The following is a 24,451-nucleotide window of genomic DNA, read 5'->3' on the forward strand; positions in this document are numbered from 1 at the left end:
TGATATGCAATCATAGTTTCTTGAGGAGTGTTTACTTTAAGTTCAGGTGAGATTGTGTAGTTCTCACCCACATGTCATTAAAGACTGAGGCTTTGTTTAGTAACTGTTTTTCTTGCTTCTCTCATTGCTGTCACTAAATATCTAACAAGAAGCAATTTAACAAAAGAAAGATCCATCTAGACTTACAGTTTAAGATGGGATACAGTTCATTATGATAGAGAACTGATTGCTGTAGGTGTATGAGGCATCCAATCACAACACATCTGCACTCAGGAAGTAGAGACCAGAGAGGAAGTAGGACCAGGCTACCAACTGTAAAGACCCATCTTGTTACTCACATTGTCCAGCAAGGCTGCATCTCCCAAAGATTCTAAACCCTTCCAAAGTACTACCAGCAGCTAGGGGTGAGTATTCAAACAGGTAAGCATAGGGTAAAAATTTCACATTCATACCACAATAGCTATTTTTTTAAATATTGAAATATTTGCTTTAGCACTCTTTCACTGATGTGACCAAAAATATGACCCAAGTGGTCAACTTTACATATGCTCCTGTTTGTTTCCACTTAAAAGTGTTCACAACAATATCCCTTAAGACTTTCAGGACATTCAATATATATGTAAATGCGAATCTGCTGTTTCCATTCATCTCCCTCCTCAAATTATTCTCCCCATTCCTCCTCCACTCAACTCTAAGAGTCTTCTGTTTCTAAGAGTCTCCCATGAAGTGTTGCCAAGGGAAAAGTCAATCATTCATTGTTGGCCAAATGGGTTACTTATTAAATTATCCCAATGTGCTTTGCAAATGTGTACTAAGATAATTCAAAATAATTATGATCAAAGTCTGCCAGTATTAGCTAAAATTTATTTTGACATTATTAATAACTTGCAAACAAACTGATGTCTGATGATAGAAAAATAATCACAATTTGATGCACATGTATTGTCTTAGTTTTGTTTCCTGTTGCTGTGATAAATACCCAGGCAAAAGCAACTTTAAGAACAAAAAGAGTTACGGGTCTACAGTTTCAAGTCACATCTAATCCATCACTGTGTGAAAGTCAAGGCAGGAACTTGAGGGTCTTAGATTATATTCACAGTCAGAAGTGGAGAGAGAATAAATTCATGCATGCTTGTGCTTACTCACCTTTTCTACTCACCAAGCACAGGACCCCAAGCCCAAAGATTGTTGCTTCCTGTAGTTAGAAGGTCCTTCTACATCAATTGGCCTAATGAGAATAATATGAGGATAATCCCTCACAGGCCAACTTGACATAGACAATTCCTCCTTGAGACTTTATTACCAGGTAAAGATCATATCAAGTTAATGAAAATCTCTCTCCCTCTCCCCCTGCCATGTATCTGTCTCTCTGTGTGTATCTGTCTCCTCTCTCTCTCTCTCTCCCTCTCTCTCTCTCTCTCTCTCCCTCCCTCTCTCTCTCTCTCTCTCTCCCTCCCTCTCTTTCTCTCTCCTTCCCTCCCTCCCTCCCTCCCTCCCTCTCTCTCTCTTTCTCTCTTTCTCTTTGTGTGTGTATGCATGTATTTGTCTCCTGTCTCTCTGTCTCTCTCATTCTCTGTCTCTGCCCCCTCTCCCTTCTCTTACACATGCATATTGCATAGTGTGTGTTTCCTAATTAGGACTTTCATTGAAGTTATTCCTAAAATTAACTATGGCCTTAGGTAAAAATGATGATTTTACTGGGAAAGTAAGACAAACCTACTTCTACTCAGGACTGGAGTAGCAAAAAAAAAAAAAAAAAAAAAAAAAAAAAGAAAAGAATTATTATTCAAAGTTCAGGCCATCATGTAATGAAGCTTGTCACACCTATATTTTATCCATGGATTTTCATCTGAGATTATAGTGCCTTGGTCTTTGGAGTGACATTTGAAATGTGAGGAGTTTCAAAGTAAAGATAGAATGATAAGGAATGAGAAATGATTATATAAGCAGAAGAGGAAGTTGGAAGTTTTTGAAGAAATCTTGTAGCACTAAAGTAGGGACTACTGGAGAGCAAGAAACGAAACATACCAGGGTTTTAAAGAAATGGGATGTCCATGGTTAACAGACCTGCTAGACAGATCAAGAAGTCAGCAAGAATAAGTAATACCAAATTCTAATTTAACTTTTATAAGACACCAGTTCTATGTAGATGAATAGGTTACAGAGTTAAAGATATAAAAATAGATTAAAAAACAAATAGTTATGAGGCACAAATAAATATTATAAATTGTTAATAGAAGTCTTCTGTGTTGTAGAGTACAAAATACATTATAAACAATTATGTCTTTAGAAATTTTCACTAGAAATGTATCCTACTTTATGATCTAGAAAGGGTGATTCATACACAAGTATGTGTGTGCATACTTTTCTTTCAGTAATTCTCAATGTAAATCAGTAATTCTCGATCAAGGGCAGTTTTGTTCCGAGAGCATATTTATCAATATCTGGAGAAATTATTACCATGACTCTGGGTATACTATTGAGAACAGCTGGGTAAAGGAATGGAACTAGACTTCCTACAATGTTTATGACAGTCTCCTAAACAATGTATTACACAGACAGAAGTGTTAATAGTTTCAGAACCAGTAAATCCTGACATTAAACAAACAAAATCTTTACAAAGTACTCATGTCTCCTTGTAATAAGTTCTACTTACATTATTTAATACTTCATTGAAAATTTAATACAGTGTGTTTTGGTCATATTCCCTCTCAGTCCCCACCTCTTCCAAGATTCACATCCCCTTCTCTTCCCACTTAGTGGTGTGTCCTTTTCCACCATCAAAGCCTATGTGCACTACCCAAATATTATTGACTGTGTGGTCTGCCTTTGGAGCACAGTCACCTCACCAAGGACTCTTAGGGAAAATGACCCTCTCTTGGCAGAAAGCAATTGCCAATAGCTCCTCAGCTAGGGACAAACATAGATGTCCAGATTCCCTCTAGATTCTGGGATTTGGTCCAGCTTGGGCTTGCACAGATCTTGTGCATGCTGTCACACTTCTGTAAGTTTATATGTGCAGCTGCTTGTTGATTGAAACAATTTGTTTTAAACATACAAACTGGATGGTTTCTTGAGTTGTCATTAAGGTAATACATACATGCACATGTGCACACATACCTTTATGATAACACATTCTACATAATACACAAACATACATACGTTCATACATATACATGTGTGTGTGTGTGTGTGTGTGCTTCTCCAAAGACCCTATGTATTCAGGCTGTTTCCACATATTACGTTTTCTCAAGGATTTACACTAGGAGTAGTATCTACCCCCATATCACTTTGAATTATTGTCTTCTTGATTTTGTTCCTGCATCTTTGTTTTTTACAGAAATACTAATGGTTTCATCTTAGTGACACTATTTCTTTGCATATATAGTTTCCCACTTTTAAAACAGGTATTTAGAAGCTATGATGTCCCTCTGAGGATCAGGTAGGTCAAAATGGCCTTAGCCAACTTACATTTTGATAAAGATTGTTTGTTGTTTGCCTTTACGTCATATGTGTTGGCATATTTAAAAGCCCTACGTAGATGTATGTTGGATTGTATAGCATTAAACAGTTTGCATTGCTTCCGGATAGAATTTATACTGGTATAATTGTATACATTACTTTTTAGAATTTATGATAAAGATATGCTTGAGGGCTTATCTATAGTCAAGAATTCAGTTGATTCATCTGGTAAGAGTTAAATGGGCTGGAGTTATAACTCAGTGGGTAGTTCCTGTCTAACATTAATGAGGCACTGGGTTTGATTCCCAGCCCTAAATAGTGATTCATGTGGCAAGTTACAGCACTATAGGAGGTTACTTCTATAGGAAGTGATAATAGGAATCTTAGAGTTCAAGGTCATCCTTGGCCATATAGAGAGTTGTGGCCAGCATTTGCTACATAAGACCCTGTCTCAAAAATAAAAGATGCTAATGAGTATGTTCTTTAATGATCAAATATATTCTGTATAAAAATAATTTTTTTCTGAATCAAAGTAACATATAATTCATTTCCTAACTTTAAATAATATGCACAATCACCAGAATAGAACTCACCATGAGAAATTTTTGTTCCATAGCAAATTGGTTTGTGGCTAAGGACTTAAATAAGAGAATAATTAGTCAGATAAGATTTTAGGAATCAGAAAAGTGTCAGTATAACTGGGACCTTCAGATATGGCTCTGACATAAAGAGGACTGGGCTGACCTTGAACAGACTCATGAACACAGGCAGCAATGAGAGATGCAAAAAATAGAATGGACAAAACTGAAAAGAGATTGGTCATGGCCATATTTGTGAACCCAGGAACAAGCAGCTGTTGCCAGGGCAGCCAATTAATTTGAGCTGCTAAGAAGTGACCAAATTGTGTGAGAATCCGAAGAGTGAGTTTCATATAAATACCCTGTAAAATGCACCTACACAATGCTTATGAATTAAATAAAGCATGGAATGTCCAGAGATATTTTCATGCTCTAATACATTTAAAATGAATACATAAACCTAACAGAACCATCAGCATTGTGCCACACATAGAGACTTTTGTACTACATAAAGCAATATCCTGTCCTACATAGGCTACCTAATGCTCCATTAAAATGACCATTAACAAAGGCAAGCCAAATTTAGCCTCAGCACTTTGTGGCTTTTCCCTCCCTAGTGACTACAAAGAAAACTAATGTCCTCATTTCCAAAGAGAGGTGCTCTAATTAAAGTCTTATTTCAGTGACCCTAACCACTATCATAATAGATTGTATTGTCAAGAGAGTAAGAAACACTTCCTCTTGGTCAATGAATCTTACAGAAGATATGAATGAACAATCATTTTTGTTTGTTTCATTACATTTTTTCAATAACACCCGTGTTCAGCTTATAATTATATGTGTGAAGTAATAGATAATTGCCTCAAAAAACATTTTTAAGCCTGCCTTTTACGCATCTGCAGTTTTCATAACCCTTTCTACTTGTTAGGGTAACATATTTCCTGACAGGCGACTCAGAAAAGACACCAAAGGCTTTATATTTGAGGTAAGAACTCTGTTGCTTAATTTCTTTTAGTAGTAGCTAATAATTAATAAGTTCCCCCAAAGAAAGCCAATGTGCTTTGAAAAATCAAAGATTAACATCATATCTACTTACATCATACACGCTAATCATTAAATAAATTCATAAAACATGACTCATTAGCTTGCCACTTTAAAAGTTGCACACGCTCAGTCTGCCACAAAGCACTACTGTTTTGATGAGAGAGTCAAACTACATCTAACTAACTCACACATGGCTTGAGGAGGTAACCTACGGCTCTTCCAGGTAAACCCATGAGGCTGTTTAGAATAAAACACCTTTTGATTTTCCAATTGGCCCCTTGGGTGATTTCCAGTTGCACTCAAGGTTCTGGCTCTGTGCCATAAAATCAAAACGCCCTAGTTGAAAAATAAGTCTCAAATAAAAGGAAGGAAGAAAACGAATGCTTGGAATCAAGTCACAAAATCTACCACCAATACAAACCCAGAGCACTTAGAAAAGACTACAGCAATTGCAATGTCTTCATTAAAGCACTGTGAGCTGAGTTGTGTATGGAGCTCTTAATTAACTCCAGTGTCTAGATAACACACAAGGTCCCTTGTCCAGATTTTTGTGAATTAGGTCACTCTGTGTCCTTAAATGTGATTGTTGTTGAATGCATTTCTTAGAGAACAACCCAAGCACTGCTTGTATCTGCTTATAAGAACAGTTCATGTTTGGGATTTCTATGCCTACAATAAAAAAAACCTAATTTATGAAGATTTCTACCCACTCACAAAGTGAATAGTTGATATATTCTCTGTGATGATTGAAAGATCAAATTCAAGGAAGTGGAGGAAAAGGGGAAAGTTAAAAATATAGTCTAATATCTTTGCTTTCTTCTTTTGCCAGTAAGGAAGTGATTCTTTCTTAAAACCTATCAGTTTCTTGAAAATAGCAAGACAGAGCTGAGAGCACATACCATATTTTCAAGAAATATTTGTTGACTAAACCCTTTTTCCTATTTATTCTTATATACAATGCACAATACACAATATACATATGTATAATATATGTATATATTATATATATATATATTTAAAAGGGTGCACAAAACTTTGTTAGAGAAAAGAATTCTTCATCCACTACATGAAACAAAGGTTTTTGTTCAGTTACCATGGAAACAAAATCTTCTAAGGAGCCAAGAAGTATTTGCATGATCTCTATGTGATCTCTAGGCCTAGAGGTCTTTTATGTGACCTAGGAAAGCATTTTTCACTTGCATCCAGTGTCTACTAATAAAACTCCTGGGACCGGAAAGATGGCTCTGCAGGTAAAAGAACATAATACTCTTGCAGAAGACTCAATTTTAATTCCAAAAACCCACATGATGTGGCTCACAACCACCTGTAACTCCAGTTCTAGGGCATACAAAGCCTCTGTTCACCACAAACACACATGCACGCACTTAATTTTTTAATTTACATTTACATTTAAATTCTTAAGAGGGGTCTCAGAAGATGGCTCAGTGGATGAAGTGCCTGATGCTCAAGCAAAGAAGATTCTCAGAACCTTCTTAAATGCCAGGTGGGCGTAGCAGCACACCTATGATCTAGCAGTGGAAAATAGAGAGGGATCTCTATGATAGACTGCCTAGCAAGACATGCCTCACTGGTGTGCTCTGGGTTTGATTAAGAGATCCTTCCTCAAAAGAATAAGGTTAAAGAACTATCAAAGAGGATTCCTGACATCATCCTCAAGCTTGCACATGTACCTGCACCCACCCATGGACCCACAACAAAGAGAAAAATGACCTAAAGAATCCTTACTAATTGGTGATGATCATGCTATCACAACTATCTAACAATCATCAGCTATTTAATATCATCCTGTAATTCTATAAATCAACACATGAATTCATTTAAAAGGACTGTGGATGAGTTAGCCACACATGTGCATTGTCATTTAAGATTCAGGTGACAGCTTCTACTGTGGACTGCTTATGATTAATTTAGGAAGGCTGTGCATGCAGGGAGAAAATATCATGTGGATACTGTGTTATGTTTACAACTTTTCAGGTAAAAATAATAGCTAATAAATATTTAATTTCACATAGAGTATCAATAAACCCAGTCTTTACTCAAGTGTAAACAGGGACCAAATATTTATTTCTTCTGAGTTACTAATAAGAGAAAGACACTACTCTGAAGAATAGAATATGTATATTTAGTATCAATAATCTATATAAAATCCACATGAATCATAGGAGGAAATAAAAGTAACTGTTGATTTTCTTTCTCTTAATATTAGGTCACGGAACTAAAGGAGTATTTGAGCTTCTGTCTGGATGGCGGAGAACCAAAGAGAATTTACCCTTCAAAGACAGGGTAGCAGATGCCTATTCTGATGTGATGGTCACCTACACCATGACCAGTTCCCTGTACTTCATCACGTTTGGTATGGGTGCCAGCCCCTTCACAAACATAGAGGCAGTGAAGATCTTCTGTCAGAATATGTGTGTCTCTATTCTATTGAACTACTTCTACATTTTCTCTTTCTTTGGCTCTTGCCTGGTCTTTGCTGGACAACTTGAGCAAAATCGATACCACAGCATCTTTTGCTGTAAGATCCCTTCTGCGGAATACCTGGACCGCAAGCCTGTGTGGTTCCAGACAGTAATGAGTGATGGGCACCAACAGACATCCCATCATGAGACAAACCCCTACCAGCACCATTTCATTCAGCACTTCCTCCGAGAACATTACAATGAGTGGATTACCAATATCTATGTGAAGCCATTTGTGGTCATCCTGTATCTCATTTACGCCTCTTTCTCCTTCATGGGGTGCTTGCAGATCAGTGATGGAGCCAGCATCATCAACCTACTAGCCAGTGACTCCCCCAGTGTTTCCTATGCCATGGTTCAGCAAAAATATTTCAGCAACTATAGCCCTGTCATAGGATTCTACGTCTATGAACCCCTGGAGTACTGGAACAGCAGTGTCCAAGAGGATCTGCAGAGGCTCTGTAGTGGGTTCACTGCAGTGTCCTGGGTGGAACAGTATTATCAGTTTCTGAAAGCAAGCAACATCAGTGCCAATAACAAGACTGACTTCATCAGTGTCCTACAAAGCTCGTTTTTAAAAAAGCCAGAGTTCCAACACTTTCGGAATGATATCATTTTCTCCAGAGCTGGAGATGAAAACAATATCATCGCTTCTCGCTTATATCTGGTGGCCAGGACTAGCAGGGACAAGCAGAAGGAAGTCATAGAAGTTCTGGACAAGTTGAGGCCCCTGTCTCTCTCTAAGAGTATCCGGTTCATCGTGTTTAACCCTTCCTTTGTTTTTACAGACCATTACAGTTTGTCAGTCACTGTGCCTGTTCTGATTGCAGGCTTTGGAGTCCTCCTGGTGTTAATCCTGACTTTCTTCCTAGTGATCCATCCTCTGGGAAACTTCTGGCTAATTCTTAGCGTCACCTCAATTGAGCTGGGCGTCCTGGGCTTAATGACGTTGTGGAATGTCGACATGGATTGCATTTCTATCTTGTGCCTTATCTACACTTTAAATTTTGCCATTGACCACTGTGCACCACTGCTTTATACGTTTGTATTAGCAACCGAGCACACCAGAACACAATGTATAAAAAGCTCCCTGCAAGAGCATGGGACAGCCATTTTGCAAAACATTACTTCTTTTCTTATTGGGTTGGTCCCCCTCCTCTTTGTGCCTTCAAACCTGACCTTCACACTGTTCAAATGCCTGCTGCTGACCGGGGGTTGCACGCTTCTGCACTGTTTTGTTATCTTACCTGTGTTTCTAACCTTTTTTCCTCCTTCCAAAAAGCACCACAAGAAAAAGAAACGTGCCAAACGAAAGGAGAGAGAGGAAATTGAATGCATAGAAATCCAAGAGAACCCTGATCACGTCACCACAGTCTGAGGGTGGAGACTTTTTCTTTTCCAGTGTTGCACACTGATGCAGGGCTAGTGAGGCTCAGACCTCAGCTGCTTGGGCTGGCCAGGGGTAACAAGGCAAGTCAGATCAAGAGTGTATTATTCATGATGCATCCAAGGGTCTGCTTCTTTCGGGGAAAGAGATAATAAAAGGTGGTGAAGTTCCTTATAACCTTGTGCTCCATGAGAGATAATTTTCCAAACATTGATCTTAGAGCTTTTCTGAGGAATGGATGTATTAGTGTATTAAGATCGAAGGCTGAAAGATCTAAAGATTCTTTGAAGAAATGGAGAAGAGAGAATAGGTGGTCTCCGGATAGGGGGAAAGATAGAGGAAATGTCTAAATTGTCATGTCACTTCATGTTTGCTTTTTGAACAGGTCAATCAAAGGAAACCTATGCACATGGGAAGTACATGTCTAAACCAAAGGACTGGACCATTCAATCCACTTTGTGTGTACATATAAGTATACATGTACTTGTATTTGTCTTTTGTGTGCATTGGTGTTTGGGTGAAAGAAGGTGTCCATTTGCAGATAGGCTGCCTTTCTCTAAAAGTCAAATCAGCTTTGGCCATAACCTCATTAGGGATGATACAAAATATATAATTGGCCACTTGAAATCAACTCAACTGACTAGATAGCAAGAGTATTATCCACTGTGTGATAACAAAAGAAACAGAAATTTAAATCCATTAAATTCTACATATCATGTTGTTGGTCACTGAGATCCTACTTTTGGGGTGACTTCACAAAACCCCAAAAGGTATTTGAGTTAATTAGCATGTGAACAAATGTTTAAAATCTAAAATAGTTGTGATAGCTCATCATTAGCTCTTAACATGTCTATGTATTTGGAAGGCCAGCATGGCTGCTTTTGGATATCTCACCCACCTTAAAATGAGTACTTTAAGCACATTGTTTTTTCATACATATGTAAGGGTACACAGTGCATGTGGGAGATGGAAAGAAATAATGAGATTCCATTTCATAGTTAACCATTCCTATGTTAGATGATGAAAATCTACTGCTGTGCCACATAGAGCAGTTAACACAGGAAAAAGAAAATGTCTGGGGGAAACAGCAAGTAAAATGAGTGATCTACCATTCACCATCTCAGCATCAAACAGTCTATATTGTAAGAAAAACTTGCCAACTTGTATAGACTCTAGTGTGTTTCTTGAAATAAGTTTGGGAGCATTAATCCAGACCATGACCACTATGATGGTGGTCACCGGAACCCCTGCAGCATCATTTTGTAGCTTCTTGGAGTATCACTGTCTTCATTAACTAGAAAGTAAGTTGTAAGGCAAGCACAGATATCTACAGGTGCCGTACCAACTGTGTGTAATTGCGCCTGGACTCTTAAAATTAAAAAAAACAAAACAAAACAGTATTGCCATAAATGTTTCCATTGAGTTAGTGTTTAAAACTGAGCCCTGGGCAGGTACTCGGTCTGCTGGGTACTTCCAAGGACTAAGGCTGCTATTCATGTTGGAGAATGATACTAGAAAATTCCTTTTCCGTGCCAAATAGGGAATCTAAGGAACAATTTATTTGGGGGTAGAATAAAACAAATGCCCAGTGATTACACATCCTGCTAACAAGCTCTTTTTCCTGACGAACATTTATATGTCCCACCAATTTAGATTGTGTAATTTAAATGCATTAACAATGCTAATGGATTTAAAAGGCAAAAACACAACTAGAAGTCTTAGAAAATTCCATTCCTGTTTCAGTTTTGAGAAATGATGTTGCTAGATGACACTGCTCTTGTCAATGATGCGAATTTTTAAGTGGACATCATTTAAATAAGATGTCAGTTTATTGAATGGCATTTGTTCTATTCTACCTTATGGCCACTGAGTTTCAATGTCTCCTCTGCTGGGAGTACAATAGCTATGGTATTAAGGAGGGACCATAACTTCCCGTTACCACACCTGATGTTTTCACTGTATCTGTAAAGTCATGTGACAGGTAACGTCAGACTCTCATCTCAAGAACTTCTGTGCTAGAGATAACAGATGTTTGGACAGTTGACCTCCAGGCCATGATCTCATATTTGAAGTTGAATTTTCTGAGCGGTTTTTGCAGTCGGAGAAGAGAATTCCTCTTTCAAAGTTACTCTTCACTTAGAAAGATTCCTATCAGTCTCGCACCTGTTGTAAAAACAGCTACTATGAAGCTGGGGATTCCGTGTTGCTCCATATCTGCCCATATCCGGTGAAACCCCATTGTTTCACCTATTTTTTATTTAAAGATAACTTACTTGAGTTTTATAATTGCCAGAGACTATTTCAGATACAAAAAATAAACAACAACAACACAAAGATTGACAAGCTAATTGACAAGCTTGCAAATTGCCAAATACAAGGAAGTACTGCTGCATATTCTACCTAAGCACCAATTTCAATCTCTCCCAAAGCATTTGGATGGAGAAAGACTTGTTTATGTATTAGGTATTGTCTTCAAGGATCAGACTTGTAGGACAAACAGGAATTTCACATTGTCCAACTGTCTAAAGAAGTGGCATTTTAGGAAAGATGTTATCGTCTCCAGAACATGTGATTCTCTCTAAGGATGTGTAGCAATAATTTACTGAAATGAAACTCCATGTTCTGGAAGAGTTAATAAAATGCCCAAAATGCCTTGTCTTGGTCTTAGGAAGTATGTAAACCCAGAAGAATCTCACCAAGCAGCAGGCAAACCTTCCAACCTCACTTTGAAGCAAACATTTCCAAGACTTCCTTCTCTGAGTACCAACCACTAAAATATGAGATCATGATTTGCAGGTAACCATCCAAGTTCAGCCTTTTCTGTTTATTTGTGCGTTCCATTCTAGTTTTTCAAGTTTTTGCTTGCTTTGTCCGTTGTGAAGTATTAATGGCATTCAAGTTAGGACATTATCTACTATCAAACAGAGGGCCCTAGAAGAAATTTCAAACCCTAGAAGAAATCACTAGGAAATCTTAGAATTGTGGAGTATTTTATTTACTGTAATGTGTTTTTCTCTTGAAATGGGAGATTTTTTAAAAACTTGTGAACCCCACACCTTTTCCTATTTAAACTGTGCCCCCCCCCATCAGAATGTGAAACCAAAAGCATTGTTTTATGTTCCACTCTCTTCAGTGAGGAACTCACCTAAATTACCAGCCAAGATTTGTCTAAAAGTTCCATGAGCCAACCTACATCATGTGGAAGTCTGTTGAAAGAATGTATATTTACATGTTTTCTGGTGGGTTCTTGCAGTGACCATGAACCTCTTTGAAGGCTGTGCATGAGTACTCTAAGACAGAGCTATTCTCAATGAAGTTTGTATCACATGATATGTCTTTCCTCCAATTGATTTCTGTTCGTTTCCACAGACATAAATGTACATGTTTTATCTTGTATTGTAAAAGAAAGAAGTGTGATACCCGTAGCTCCTACGATGCTATAATAGCCATTCTTGTACGTTGAACTTGAGTGTAAGATCTATGTCCATTCTGTAATTATCCATTGCACTTTACCATAACAAGCTAATCCTTCTAGACTTGTGACTCGAGCTGGGGATTAACTATCGCCATTCAGAATTGTGTGTATTTTTATATGTTGACTGTAAATATTGTCGTTACAGTCAAATATTTTTACGAACAAATATTTATAAATGCATGGCACAATGCACGCATGATTACTAGTATGTAGATGACTAAAGACACTATTTTCAGGGTTATTATACTTTTATTAAAATTCTCATATTCTCTATCATAAATGCCTCATGGGGTTTTAGTTGCAAAGGCCTAAAGTCCATTAAAAAAACTTCATGCCAAGAGAAACAATCAGAAAATTGCTTTCTCATAGTTTCAACCACAGCCACCTACTCTAAGATGGCCAATGGGAAAAGCCAGGGGCTGAGCCAGGTCTCTGGGTAAAGTACCAGGCAGAATCTGCATTAGGCAGTGCTTAAATATGCCCTGCGTGTACTAAGGCAAGCCAGAAGTTACAGTACCTTAAAAATGGACCTGTGATGTTGTCTCCTGAGACTGGAAAATTCTATGATTTACTCATGCTTCCTGGAGAAAAGTCTATGTTCAACCAGGGTTGTTGCTGTTTGTTGAGGGCTCTCTCCTAATTCTTTCAAAGGTGATCCCGGGCGCTTTCATTTATTTCAAAGGAATTTTAAGATCACTTCCGTTCTCTTTAAAAACAACAAAACTGTTTCTTTTTTGGTAACCAAAATAACAGTTATGACAAAGTTCTATAGCATCAAGTCAAAACATCCAAGGCTGAACCAGTATACCCTTAAAGTCTCCTCATCTCAAATTTAAATACAAAACTCGGAATCATCTTTGTGGCACTGGCTCGTATGCCACCTTTTGTCCACAATGATCTGTAGATACACTGCACAAAAACTAATTACTTTTCTGTTCTTACAGCCTTCCCTTTAATATGACTGTAGTGACAGTGACCAAAGCAAAATCAGCAAGGCCTCTTTATAGGACATTCACCACATAGGTGTTGCCTGTGAATGTAGCCGTTCTTCCGTTTGTAAATCAGATGACCAATTGTTCTTCTGATATTAATCAATGTTGTAGATAGGATGGCAAGAGAAAATGTTCTGTGTCCCAAGTGTTTTGAGCTTTTGTTAGATGACATTTGGATGAGATAGGGCGATACCAAAAGACAGATAAGGCTCCATCTGAGAAATCAAGATATCAGCATGCGGGTGTGGTAGGAAGAATGACATCATTAAAGTCCTTACACACTAGACTTTATAGGTTAAGAAGTAGCACAGAGAATCAATTGGTGCCTCAAAACTAGAGGTTCTACCTGCTAGCAAACCTCGCTACATGTAAATATATCTATCCCACTTGAAGATGGTGTTCTGGTTTGTAAGATTCAGACACTGAGCCGGCTTCTGGATTTCTAAGCATGACCAGATCCATTTTGTGAGGGAAAGCAAGAAGCTGAATGACTTTGAAAAGAGAGTTCAAAGAAACACCCAGGAAAGAATTCCTTTTCCGGATGCTGTGATACACATGATGATTTTGAACATGTTCATGTACTTAATGAGGGAATATATCAGTTGGCTCACATTCACACTTCTTGTAAAGAGGAAAACAATTCAAAGAGAGAAATATATGCAACCAGTATATGCAGTATACATAGCGATTGTATGGCCTGTATATTAGCTCTTTTACTCCCTTAAAGGGATTGTCAAGATAGATTGTCAAGAGCTTAGGCTACACTGGAACCTCTGTCACGGAGACATTTTTAATACAATGAAGAATTTACAAATGAGATCATTGACAATTTTGCACTTTTATAAACTATAGGACTCCAGTCTCCGTTCTCTCACTGAGTTGAATTTTCCCAAAGAAAGCTCTCTTAGGTCACACCAATTATAACATCCTAAAAATCAAAGGAAACCTGGATGCTATGGGAGTCAGAGCAATTCACAGGCTCTCAGTGATTCTTGCTCCGTTTCTTGGGCTCCTGTTCCAGCCGAGCGGGGCTTGGCATTATTCATTCATAATTGTATTCCAGTTTGTTGCATGGCCCATGACATGCCTGATACAGTTTCCTTCCCCTCTGTTTTTACAGTTACAAAAGCCACTACATTATCTCCAGGGCTCTTTCAAACCAGTGGAGAAGTAAGAGTTTTAATATTTTGGGACGATTTCATTGAAGAGTTTCCTGGAAAGTATTAGGAGTGACCAGCATGAATAAAAGATAAGTGAAGCTTATTATAATCATCTTGCTTTCCAGTCCCGAATAGATTTAGCTTGGATTCTTGGAAGAGATTGTTCATGGCACACTGAGAGAAACATTCTATTATCTAAATGTAAGAAGGGAGTAGAATCTCCCACTGGAAATGGAAATCACTTTCATCACCAAAGTCAGTGGATTGCTGAGTCTTTATTTGCAGCCATACTGAGAGACCTTGAAAAGAAAAGGAACGGGCTGCTGTGGTTTTACAAGTTTGAGTACAATCTGCAGCATTCATGACTATATGAATCAGAATATCCCAGCATCTTTCTTTCTCTGACATAAAAGTCCGAGATACTGAAAACATTCTTCCTTCTGCTCACCAGTGTGAATATTCCAACCTACCTGCAGAGCTTATGCTGCAAGCTTATCATGTGTTCCCATTAATTATGCATATCCTTTCAGCAATAGACTTCCTTGTTCTTAAGTAGAAAATCTGTCACCATTTGAAAAGGACAGAGATCTTGCTAAGCTACCTCACAGGGATATTTAAAGATAAAATGCCATACAACCTTTGACGAAATGGTAATAAACTATCATTTATTGCTCTTTCACTTAGTAAATTCATACTCAGATAGTTGTAAAATGAACACTCATGTCTGTAGTTTTATCTGTGTGTGCCATTTACTATAAATACTCACCAATGCAGCATCCCATGGGAAAGTTGTTCAGTTATCTCTTCATGGACCTCCCAGAGCATGAAAATTAGTGCAGAAAGAGTATTAGTTCAGAAACAGTATTGCCTAGGGTTAACTTAGAGATAGTGGCTCATAGCAAGATGTGTCATCAAATAGTCTGTGACTAACTTCAATGAAGAGTCCATGTGCCCTTCTTTTCAGAGGATGGAAAAGCATCAATTTGTGTCTTAGGTTAAGCAGATATGAAACAATAAAAACACTAGAATTGTATCCTGTTCCCCCACACACACACACACAGTGGAAAACCATTGTTCTCCCCTCCACTAGGATTAGAAACCACTGGCTGCTTCAAATTAGTGAAGGGAAGAGAGCTAGGAAGGATCACTGTCCCCTCACAAGTCAATAAACCATGGGCGTGACCATAGAAACTGAGCATGCCCACAGGTTCCCTGTCCTGATGCAGTGAGATACTAATCTCTACAGAAAAATGAAGAAGAAAGATAACACATATGAAATTATAAAGTCCTGTCATCCTAACAATACAAACCCCATGGCAAAACACCATTACCAGTTGCCTTTGCCGTAAAAATGGCTTTTTAATATAATATTCCTTTTATGTTTAGGTTCTTTGCATTCTTTTTGTAAAAATAGCCTTACTTATCACTCCCAAGTTCCAATAAAGGATTAAAGACCTCTGTTCCAGAATTCTGCACATGGGGCTCTAACCCTGAAGCTACCTTATCAACAGAAGCTTAAAGGAAAATATGTGCCCAAAAAGTATGACTTAAGTTGTATTTCAGCATCAAAATGTCTTTTCCCAAATAACAGACTGCCCAAATACACACCTTAGGTCTTACTGAGCATCAAATATTCTAATAGCTATTACTAGCATGACATTTAAAAGTTATTTTAGAGTTTTTAATTTTCCAAATTTTGGCTCATGGCCAACATTTATATGTATTTCCATTCTCAGTAAGCAAAATAAAATAATTTGGAAATGAGTTTTTTTTAACTATCACGGCAATAAATGAATGTGATTCTCCTAACTGAATGCCTCTCACACCTCCACGGATAGAAATCATATGTCAAATATTTATTTTATGATTATTTTCAGGTTTTAGATGTGTATCTATACAATCATTTTAGTGAAATTTCTCAGGATCATATGACTTAAGAAACCTATGCCTGAGGCCTAAAGTCTTAAGGAAAATAATAAGGAAGTCTTCACTACTTGTGAAAATCCTTCAAGATTACTTTAACCGTAGGACCACTAGACAAAGATTTATGGAGTTACTGTTTTCACCTTTGACTTCAACAACAAATAACTACTTCCTTTGTAGGTAGCAAGAGCAGTTGGCATATTTTAAAAGTCATATCGTATACAAGATATTAACACCACAAAATTCCTAGTCTTAATTGCTCTTGCTAAATTTTTTTAATCATGCCGAGTGCTATAAAAGTCAAGTCATTTCTAGATTTACTGCTCTGTCCCTCAGCTCTTGTTGTTAATACTAAGTGACATAATACCCAACTTACTCCTCTAACCTCAGAAAGTCCATTCAACTTCCTGTCTTTTAGGGGAAAGTTCTCTCATAAGCAAGTGTTAAATTTCCCAAACATAACTCCTCTTGACTTCACAGTGTGATATCACATAGCCTATGCATTTTAAATGCATATTTATAAATACATATATATGTCTACAAATACATAGGTATGTGTGTGCTTCTATTTTGTGATTTTGTTCTATTTTGTTTTGTTGAGGCAGGGTTTCATTGTGTAGCCCTGACTGGCCTTGAACTCATAGAGATTCCTTGTCTCTATCTACAAAGTACCGGGATTAGTAGACCTAGCATATATTTTTATCCTTACTGGAGATTTGTGTTGTTTGTTATCTTTGATTGATCATTTATATAATTTGAGATAAGTTCTTTCTATTTGGCTCCAGGTGACCTGGAGTATCCCCCAGATAATCAGTGTGTACCCTAGCCTGTGAGCCTGTAACTCATAATTACCCTGCCTCCATCTCTTCCTCCTTCCCAGATCCTTGGATTATAGGTGTGCACCATAAATCTTGTTTTCTGTTTTTATTATTGTTTAATTTTTTAAGGATATTATTTATTAAAATATGACTCTATAATTTACATCAGCTCACCCTACATAGTTAAGATAATTCACTATCCAAAGCAAATTAGCATGTCTTGGCAGTGTTACAAAACATTTTTACAAAACCCTAAGTCCAAAAATAGCTCTACAATATGTAAATTAGGAATATATTACTGAAACAGCCTCAGTCATTATACTAATTTCAAATCTGAAGTAATGTGTAGCTGGCTCAAATAAATTCTACCCAAAATTTAGTGCATTACCTGGGCCAATTCTCTCTGACACTTATTGCATTGCAGTAAATTCCTGTGGCAACACAAAGCCTAAAACTGCCTGAATTCATCCCTTTTCTGACCATCTGAGAACACAACAATAAATAAAAGAGCTGTCCTGAGGCAGCGTGCAGGCTTAGAAAAGGAGGCCCACTGTGCCTCACAGGATTCGGCTCTACATCTGGGTGAAATTATGGGCTGCTGGCAATCACTCCTAAGTCAGTCAAATCAAGACTGAATTTTAGAGTTTCCAAGTCTATTGGGTTCTAAAGATGCACGTGACCATGGTATCATAAAGCCAACATCCACAAGATTTAAATGCACCAATCACAAAGTGAGAGAATACATCACATCAAAGGCTCTTGGTGCTGAGCCCCTTTTTCTTTGATAACTGCATTTTTATAGAGTCATGTGCCTTGGAAGGTCTTATTTTGGACAATTTCTAACATTTAAACAAAAACAAGGAGGCTTTTGTTTCTTTGATGAAAATGTTTTAGTTTATTCATTTAGCTGTTTTCCCACCTATATTTAATATTTGAATTGCTAATTTTTTGGTAAAATTACTTTTTCTCATAACAACTAAAATGCATTTCCTTTGGTTAAGAATAACTATGTTTGCAAGAAGTGAAGTCAGGTTTTAGCAAAATATAAGATGAATATGTGAGAATGTTTGCAAGCACACAATTTAGAGAAATTCTGCTCATTGTTACCTTGTGTGCATTAAGCAGAAATTCCCATGTTTTAGTCTTAGAAGCTGTCGCACACAGGACATTTTTCTCAGAGACCATTCAATATCTGTGTGTGTGTGTGTGTGTGTGTGTGTGTGTGTGTGTGTGTGTATCTGTGTGCCTATTTGTGATATATATATATATATATATATATATATATATATATATATATATATGAGATAGAAAGACATTTTTAAAAGAAAACAACCCTGTAGTTTCTCACTTGTGACCCAATATGAAAAGTGATTTTTTTTAAGTAAACTCAACCTGTCAAGTACTATGCTTTGAATATATTTTTATTTCTTTTTTTCTGGATTATTTTAAACAAAGGACCCAATTTTACGTTTGTTCAATTTTCATTTCTGATAAGTTGAAACGTAGCCTCCTAGAGCTTTACAGTGAGATAGTTAAATATAAGTTTTAAAAATCTGGACAAAAATTAAAAAAAACGTAAAAGTTTTAAAAATCTGAAAAAAAAAAGGCTTTGGCTTAGTATCTGCATATTTGTTTACTTTGTACTTTTTGAAAATAAAAGGATTGTAAGAGATTAGAAAAAACTTGACATATATAAATCTCTAAGAGAATTCAAGCTCCTATTCACTCCTTGTGGCTAGGATCATATTCATTTACTCTCCTCATGACTTCTATCCGGTTTATTTACTCAACAAATATTAAGGTACCTGCATTGACATCTGAAGAAAAAAAACACAGAAAAATACCAAATTGGCTCTCCCAATTGGATGGGTAGAAGAAATTTCTTTCTGTGATGTTTAAGGAAGCAGAAGAAGGAATCGTGAACATCTATAGTGAGTATGCGGTAACATGTGGAGCCAGAAGAGAGAGAACACAGAGTGTCCACCGGTGGGGACCAGAAACATGTGGTCCTCTGGCAGCACCCCCTCAGAGTGGGGGCAGGTGCAATGGAAAAATGGGAATCTACTGTGAGGATGTTGTTTGTGATTGTCAGTTTTTTAAAAAAAAAAAAAACATTTATAAGAGACACTTCTAGCCTTAAAGTTATGTCCTTACATAATTTAAACACAACAGTCTTCATTTCTGTATGTCTGTATTTTTATATTTGCTGATAAAGTCCAGAACTCAAAACCTCAGCAATATCCCATAATCTTAAATTTCTGTTACTTAGTATGCAGTGGTGGCAAGATCCAGTTTATGGCAGGGAGGTCGAGGTCCCGGAAGCTATCTGGTCACATCATGTGCATCAGAAGGCCCTCAAAGTGCAGCCTGGAGAGATGGACCTGGATAAACCAGATCCCAAATCCTCCAGGAAAAGCAACTCAAACATTACACACAAATTAATCTTCTAATAGAGTAGGGATAATGGTCCCGATTCTGCAGGTAGTTTCAAGAAGGAGCCCATTGTAACCAGCACTGTGTTTCTATGGTACAATGATTCATCTTTTCAACAGGAACATACATAAGAGTTGTCTGTACAAAGAAATCAAAATGCTAACGACATGTCACGAGAAATCACTGCACAATTTATGCCCTCTTCTAAATGTAAAATTTAAGACCATGCATTGGCTTAAATGCTTCAAATCATATCTATAATTTTGACTGCGTTCATCTATTTATTTTGCATACAAGAGCATACTCATGTCACCCCATACTATGGAGGTTAGAGGGAAATGTTTAGAAGTTTGTTATTTCCCTTCATCATGTGTGTCCTAGGAACTGAGTTCAGGTCATCAAGCATGGTTGCAAACACTGTTATCTGCTGAACCATCTCGGCAGCCTTCAATCATTTCTTAAAATCACTTGCATATGATTCACTTTTACATTGTTTTGAAAAATCACAGTAAAATGTAATATATGTACATAATTTTTCAGTGTAGAAATAACTCATTTGAATATTAATAACTTCTTTTTTTATAGTTGGCGGGTATTTGTCATAATAATTGGTATCCTGAATAAAGTAGCAATCCAAATTATTTCTTGTCGCTATAATAGAGGAAGTTATGAGGAGGACGTTTTGACCTTTATATCTGAAATAAGCCTTTGCCAATGATGTCAGTTAGAGTTATAGCTATGGCTGCAGCTGGCTATCTTTCAGAATTTTTTTAAAAAGGCCTTTAGTTTGCATAACTGGGACAGACACAAAAGCCACCAACCAAGTAGTCTGAGGAAACAGAAGTCAGCAAATACACTCCAACGGACGATTTGAATAACATCTGAATTAGCACAGCTGATGGTTTTCAAAGTCAAGTAGCAATCAGTATGACCTAGGGACATGTCTCAAAGTCCTTCGTGCCCTGACTGGATCTCAAACCAATGAAGTCAGTAACTCCGGTGAAGCCCCAGTCTTTTTGTAAGTCCCCTAGTGAGTCCATCCAATATGGAGCTGAATTCCAAAACTAGTGGCTTAGACCACAGATCAAAGACATCCATTCAGTGAACATTGATGAAGTTATTTATGAGGTTACACTAAGCAAAAAAAAAGAAAAAAGAAAAAAGAAAGTCTTTTTAAGGTCACAAACCAAAAATCATGATACATATCGATAATCCCAGAATTTAGGATTCTGAGGCAGGATGATTGCAAATTTCTCAAAATGATTCTTGGTGTCATGGTGAGACTCTGTTACAAAAAAATAAAATAAAACAAACAAATAAAAACGAGCAAAAGGATGATATCCATTATTTTAATACAAATCAAAAATTTAAATCCCAAAGGGCATACCCAAAGGTAGGAAGATGAGTATTTAGACCAGAAAAAATGAAGAAGAAAAAATATTATTAGGCTAAATAAACAAAATGTTATTTTTCAAGTGGGATGGAGGAAATTGAGGACATAGTAGCTTTAGTGTAAAGTACTTTTGTTTGCATACAAAAAAGCCATTATACAAAGAAGCCATCTCTCAGTTCAGTTGAGCTGACAGCCAGTATTAACCATCCCAGACTCCAAACATACACTCCAGGCTTCAAAACAAAATTCAGTCTTTACCTGTATATGGAACACTAAGTATCAAATGAAACATATAAAAATATATTACTAGACCTAAGGAGGAATGCTAAGTAAGTAAACCCCAGAGGACTAACGATCTTTCTGCTCTAGCTTCATCAAGAATTGACATCAAAAGCCTAAATGTGCTCAATACTGCCAAAAGGTGGTTCCCCCTCTGAAGCGTTGTAGCAGCAGAAAATATCCCATTTCTCAAATAGATTTGACCATAGAGCATTTTCATAGACTAGTGTCCATGTGTTCAACAAACATGGTGTCATGCTTTATTAGAAAAGCTCATCTTTGTCACTACAGTATTGATAAGTATATATTAGAAATTCAAAGGAAGAGGTATCCCCAGGTCAGTGTGAAAATCAGTTATTTCCTAAGTAATATTGCTGCTTTCTAGATATTACCCATACAGAGGAATAGAAATAAGTCATCGGCTTGAGTAATCACAAGAAGAGTCTGGGCTTCATCAAAGACAAATCCAACCTGACTTTCCTTTTCTTCCCATACAAGTTCAGGATGAAGAAAGAAATAGAAACCAAGTTGGACCAGACCAAAAAGGGTATTGTGTGAACAAAAATTACCAAGTGGCCAAAAATATAAATGGATATTTTCATATTTCTGAAAAGCATTATAGCAGTATCATGCTATGCTGCTTGGGAAGTCTTTGTCTCAATGCACTTGAAGTGGTTGTTTCTTTGAGAACTTTAACAAAGAAAAGAAGAGAATTGCCTACAAGTGAGATTTGTGTGTGTCGAAGTTTTCTTTGACCAGCACATAAACATTTTAAATCTTCTAATAAAAGCAATACTTAGAAATTTTAGTTTGTAGATCTCCAAGGGTCAAAGTGGACATATCAAAAATAATAAAGAATTGTTACAGGGCGTGTCAGCAATCCCCTGCAAATGTTCTTGTAGTGTTTTGTTTATTTGACTAAAATGATACATTATATTCTATGAACACAATTTTAATTGCCACTGTTTATCTTTAATGAAATTACCCACTTGGATTCACCTCAAGCAAATGAATTAGATCAACTAGTAAGTTCTTAACCTGTCATTTATCTGTCTGAGTGTATTTATAACCTGTGTTTCACTAATAGCTCCTGACCTATGTGGTAAATCACAATATTCTGGGAATTTGAAAATATGACTTTAGGGGGAAAAGATCAGAAATTAAGGGAAACATTGAGCAATTGTGTAGAAGTGCTAATAAAAGAAAGAATGTTCCAGAAGTGATGCCTCCATTTCCTTCAGGGTAGGATGACAAAGTCTGCAAACACATGGCTATAATCTCTAAATTAGGATAAGCAATGATATCAATTGTGTCTTGTGTATTCATTTCCAAGTTAATGTATGTTTTCCTGTCTAAAGTGCTTGAAATTCCTCAATTACTTTTAACTGAGTTGTTCTTTATTTCTCTTAATAGAGAAATTTATGCATTTATATATATATAACTATGCTGAGCTTGGATTAAGTCTTGGGGGGAATGGAGAATTACTGTAGGGTATTGCCTCTACCATTAACTCGCCTATAATTTTTTGGAAGATGCTCACAGGAAAACTGGTCACAGTGATAAAACACAAAAGGTGGTTTGTGATAATTTGCCTAACTAAATTGTCACCTTGTAAAGGAAGTGCACTTTAGGTGCCTTGAAGAAGGTGTTGGATCCACCCAGCATCTGCAGACTTTTAACTCCAAGTGAAGAACTCGTTAATAAGTTAAGATATCACTCAAATCTGCCTCCCATCTTCTCACTTCCTGTCTCTCTTAAAATTATCCTAAGTATCAGATAAACACCCCTTAGAGAGGCTCTGCTTCCAGAGTGCAGAAAGTACCTGTGTGCACAATGAATTTGAAAGTTCCCTTGCCTGTGCATTCCTTCCTAGTAATATTAGCTTATAGTCAAGCATCCCTTAAATATTTATCAGTAGCTTAAATATTAACAAAAGCCATTGTCTCCTTTGGCAGCACAGGGATTGCATTCGCATCCTAGCTTGTCAATGGGGGAAAAAAGAAATACATTTGAAGCAGGGAAATATTAGCTTGCATCCATAATAGTAAAATGTAGGTGATAGCTCTACTCCTGCAAAAGGAGGTAAAAGAATCTACCCTAAGCCATTTTCTTCTGGAATGTTTGGAATGTGAAGACAAGCACATGAAGCCAGCCTGGCATATGGATGAGGAAGATACGCCATCCAATGCTTGGGGTATTCTCTTCCTCCCTCTGAATGAATATTTTATGGGTATTGTACCTGCTGTTTCCAAGTGCACATTAATGATTTATGTCTTGGTCTTAAAAAACAGATGCTCATAACTAAAGCACAGGTTCTATAAAATCATTAAGGAGTCCTCTGATGGTTGGAAGAGTTAAAGTGAAAGTGGGTGGTTTAAATCCTCAGATGTAAGAATGAATAGACATTTTCCATACAAATTGTACCGGTTTTGTTTTTTGCTCTCATAGAGAAATTCCTCTTCTTATAAGTGTTCTGTCATGTGAAGCCTATTTCATTCCCTTTACCCTTAGCAAATTTATTGTTAAATTCCAGAAAAATTCTGACTTAGAGCATAGCTTTGTTTTTCATTCTGGTTCTTAGAGCTTTTTTTGCCCTGTGTCTTAGTTACGAGAGTCTTGCCAAAACAACAAGTGTATATGTTGATGAAACAGTATTGAATTGTCATTTTAAAATGCATTATTAACCATGCACAGTTTTCAGCATCTGGGAAGTCCCATGAACAAATGATTACAGGTAACAACGTCTTGGAATATGTGATAACATTCATTTCTACTGGATTTGCTTTCTCCTTGCTGTCCTCTAAAATTGCTATTTACCTTTTTGCATGCTTGAAATTTGAAGCTGAGATGATTCTGACTTAGCTGAGTTGTCGTTCATACATACTGTGTGTACTACATCAGGAAATTGGCTTGTGGAGAGCCATGAATATGACAGGCTACAATCATTTTCTTCTTGCATCTGTCTCTGAATCTAAAACTGAGGGGTGCCTGATACCCAACTGAGTATGTTTCTACCTGAGAACC

General features: G+C 37.1%; 1 protein-coding gene across 2 annotated transcripts in view; it reads left to right on the forward strand.

The window, feature by feature from the left end:
* Ptchd4 (patched domain containing 4) overlaps positions 1–12,681 on the forward strand; it is a 186,544-nt gene extending 173,863 nt beyond the window's left edge. For both annotated transcript variants that reach the window (XM_034521726.2, XM_034521725.2), the window contains one exon: positions 7,312–12,681. In XM_034521726.2, coding sequence (XP_034377617.1) covers positions 7,312–8,945 — 1,634 coding nt within the window. In that variant the 3' untranslated portion in view covers positions 8,946–12,681. The remainder of the gene's footprint in view (positions 1–7,311) is intronic.
* Positions 12,682–24,451: the final 11,770 nt, after the last annotated feature.

This window comes from Arvicanthis niloticus, chromosome 17 (assembly GCF_011762505.2).
Source record: "Arvicanthis niloticus isolate mArvNil1 chromosome 17, mArvNil1.pat.X, whole genome shotgun sequence".
NCBI lineage: Eukaryota > Metazoa > Chordata > Mammalia > Rodentia > Muridae > Arvicanthis > Arvicanthis niloticus.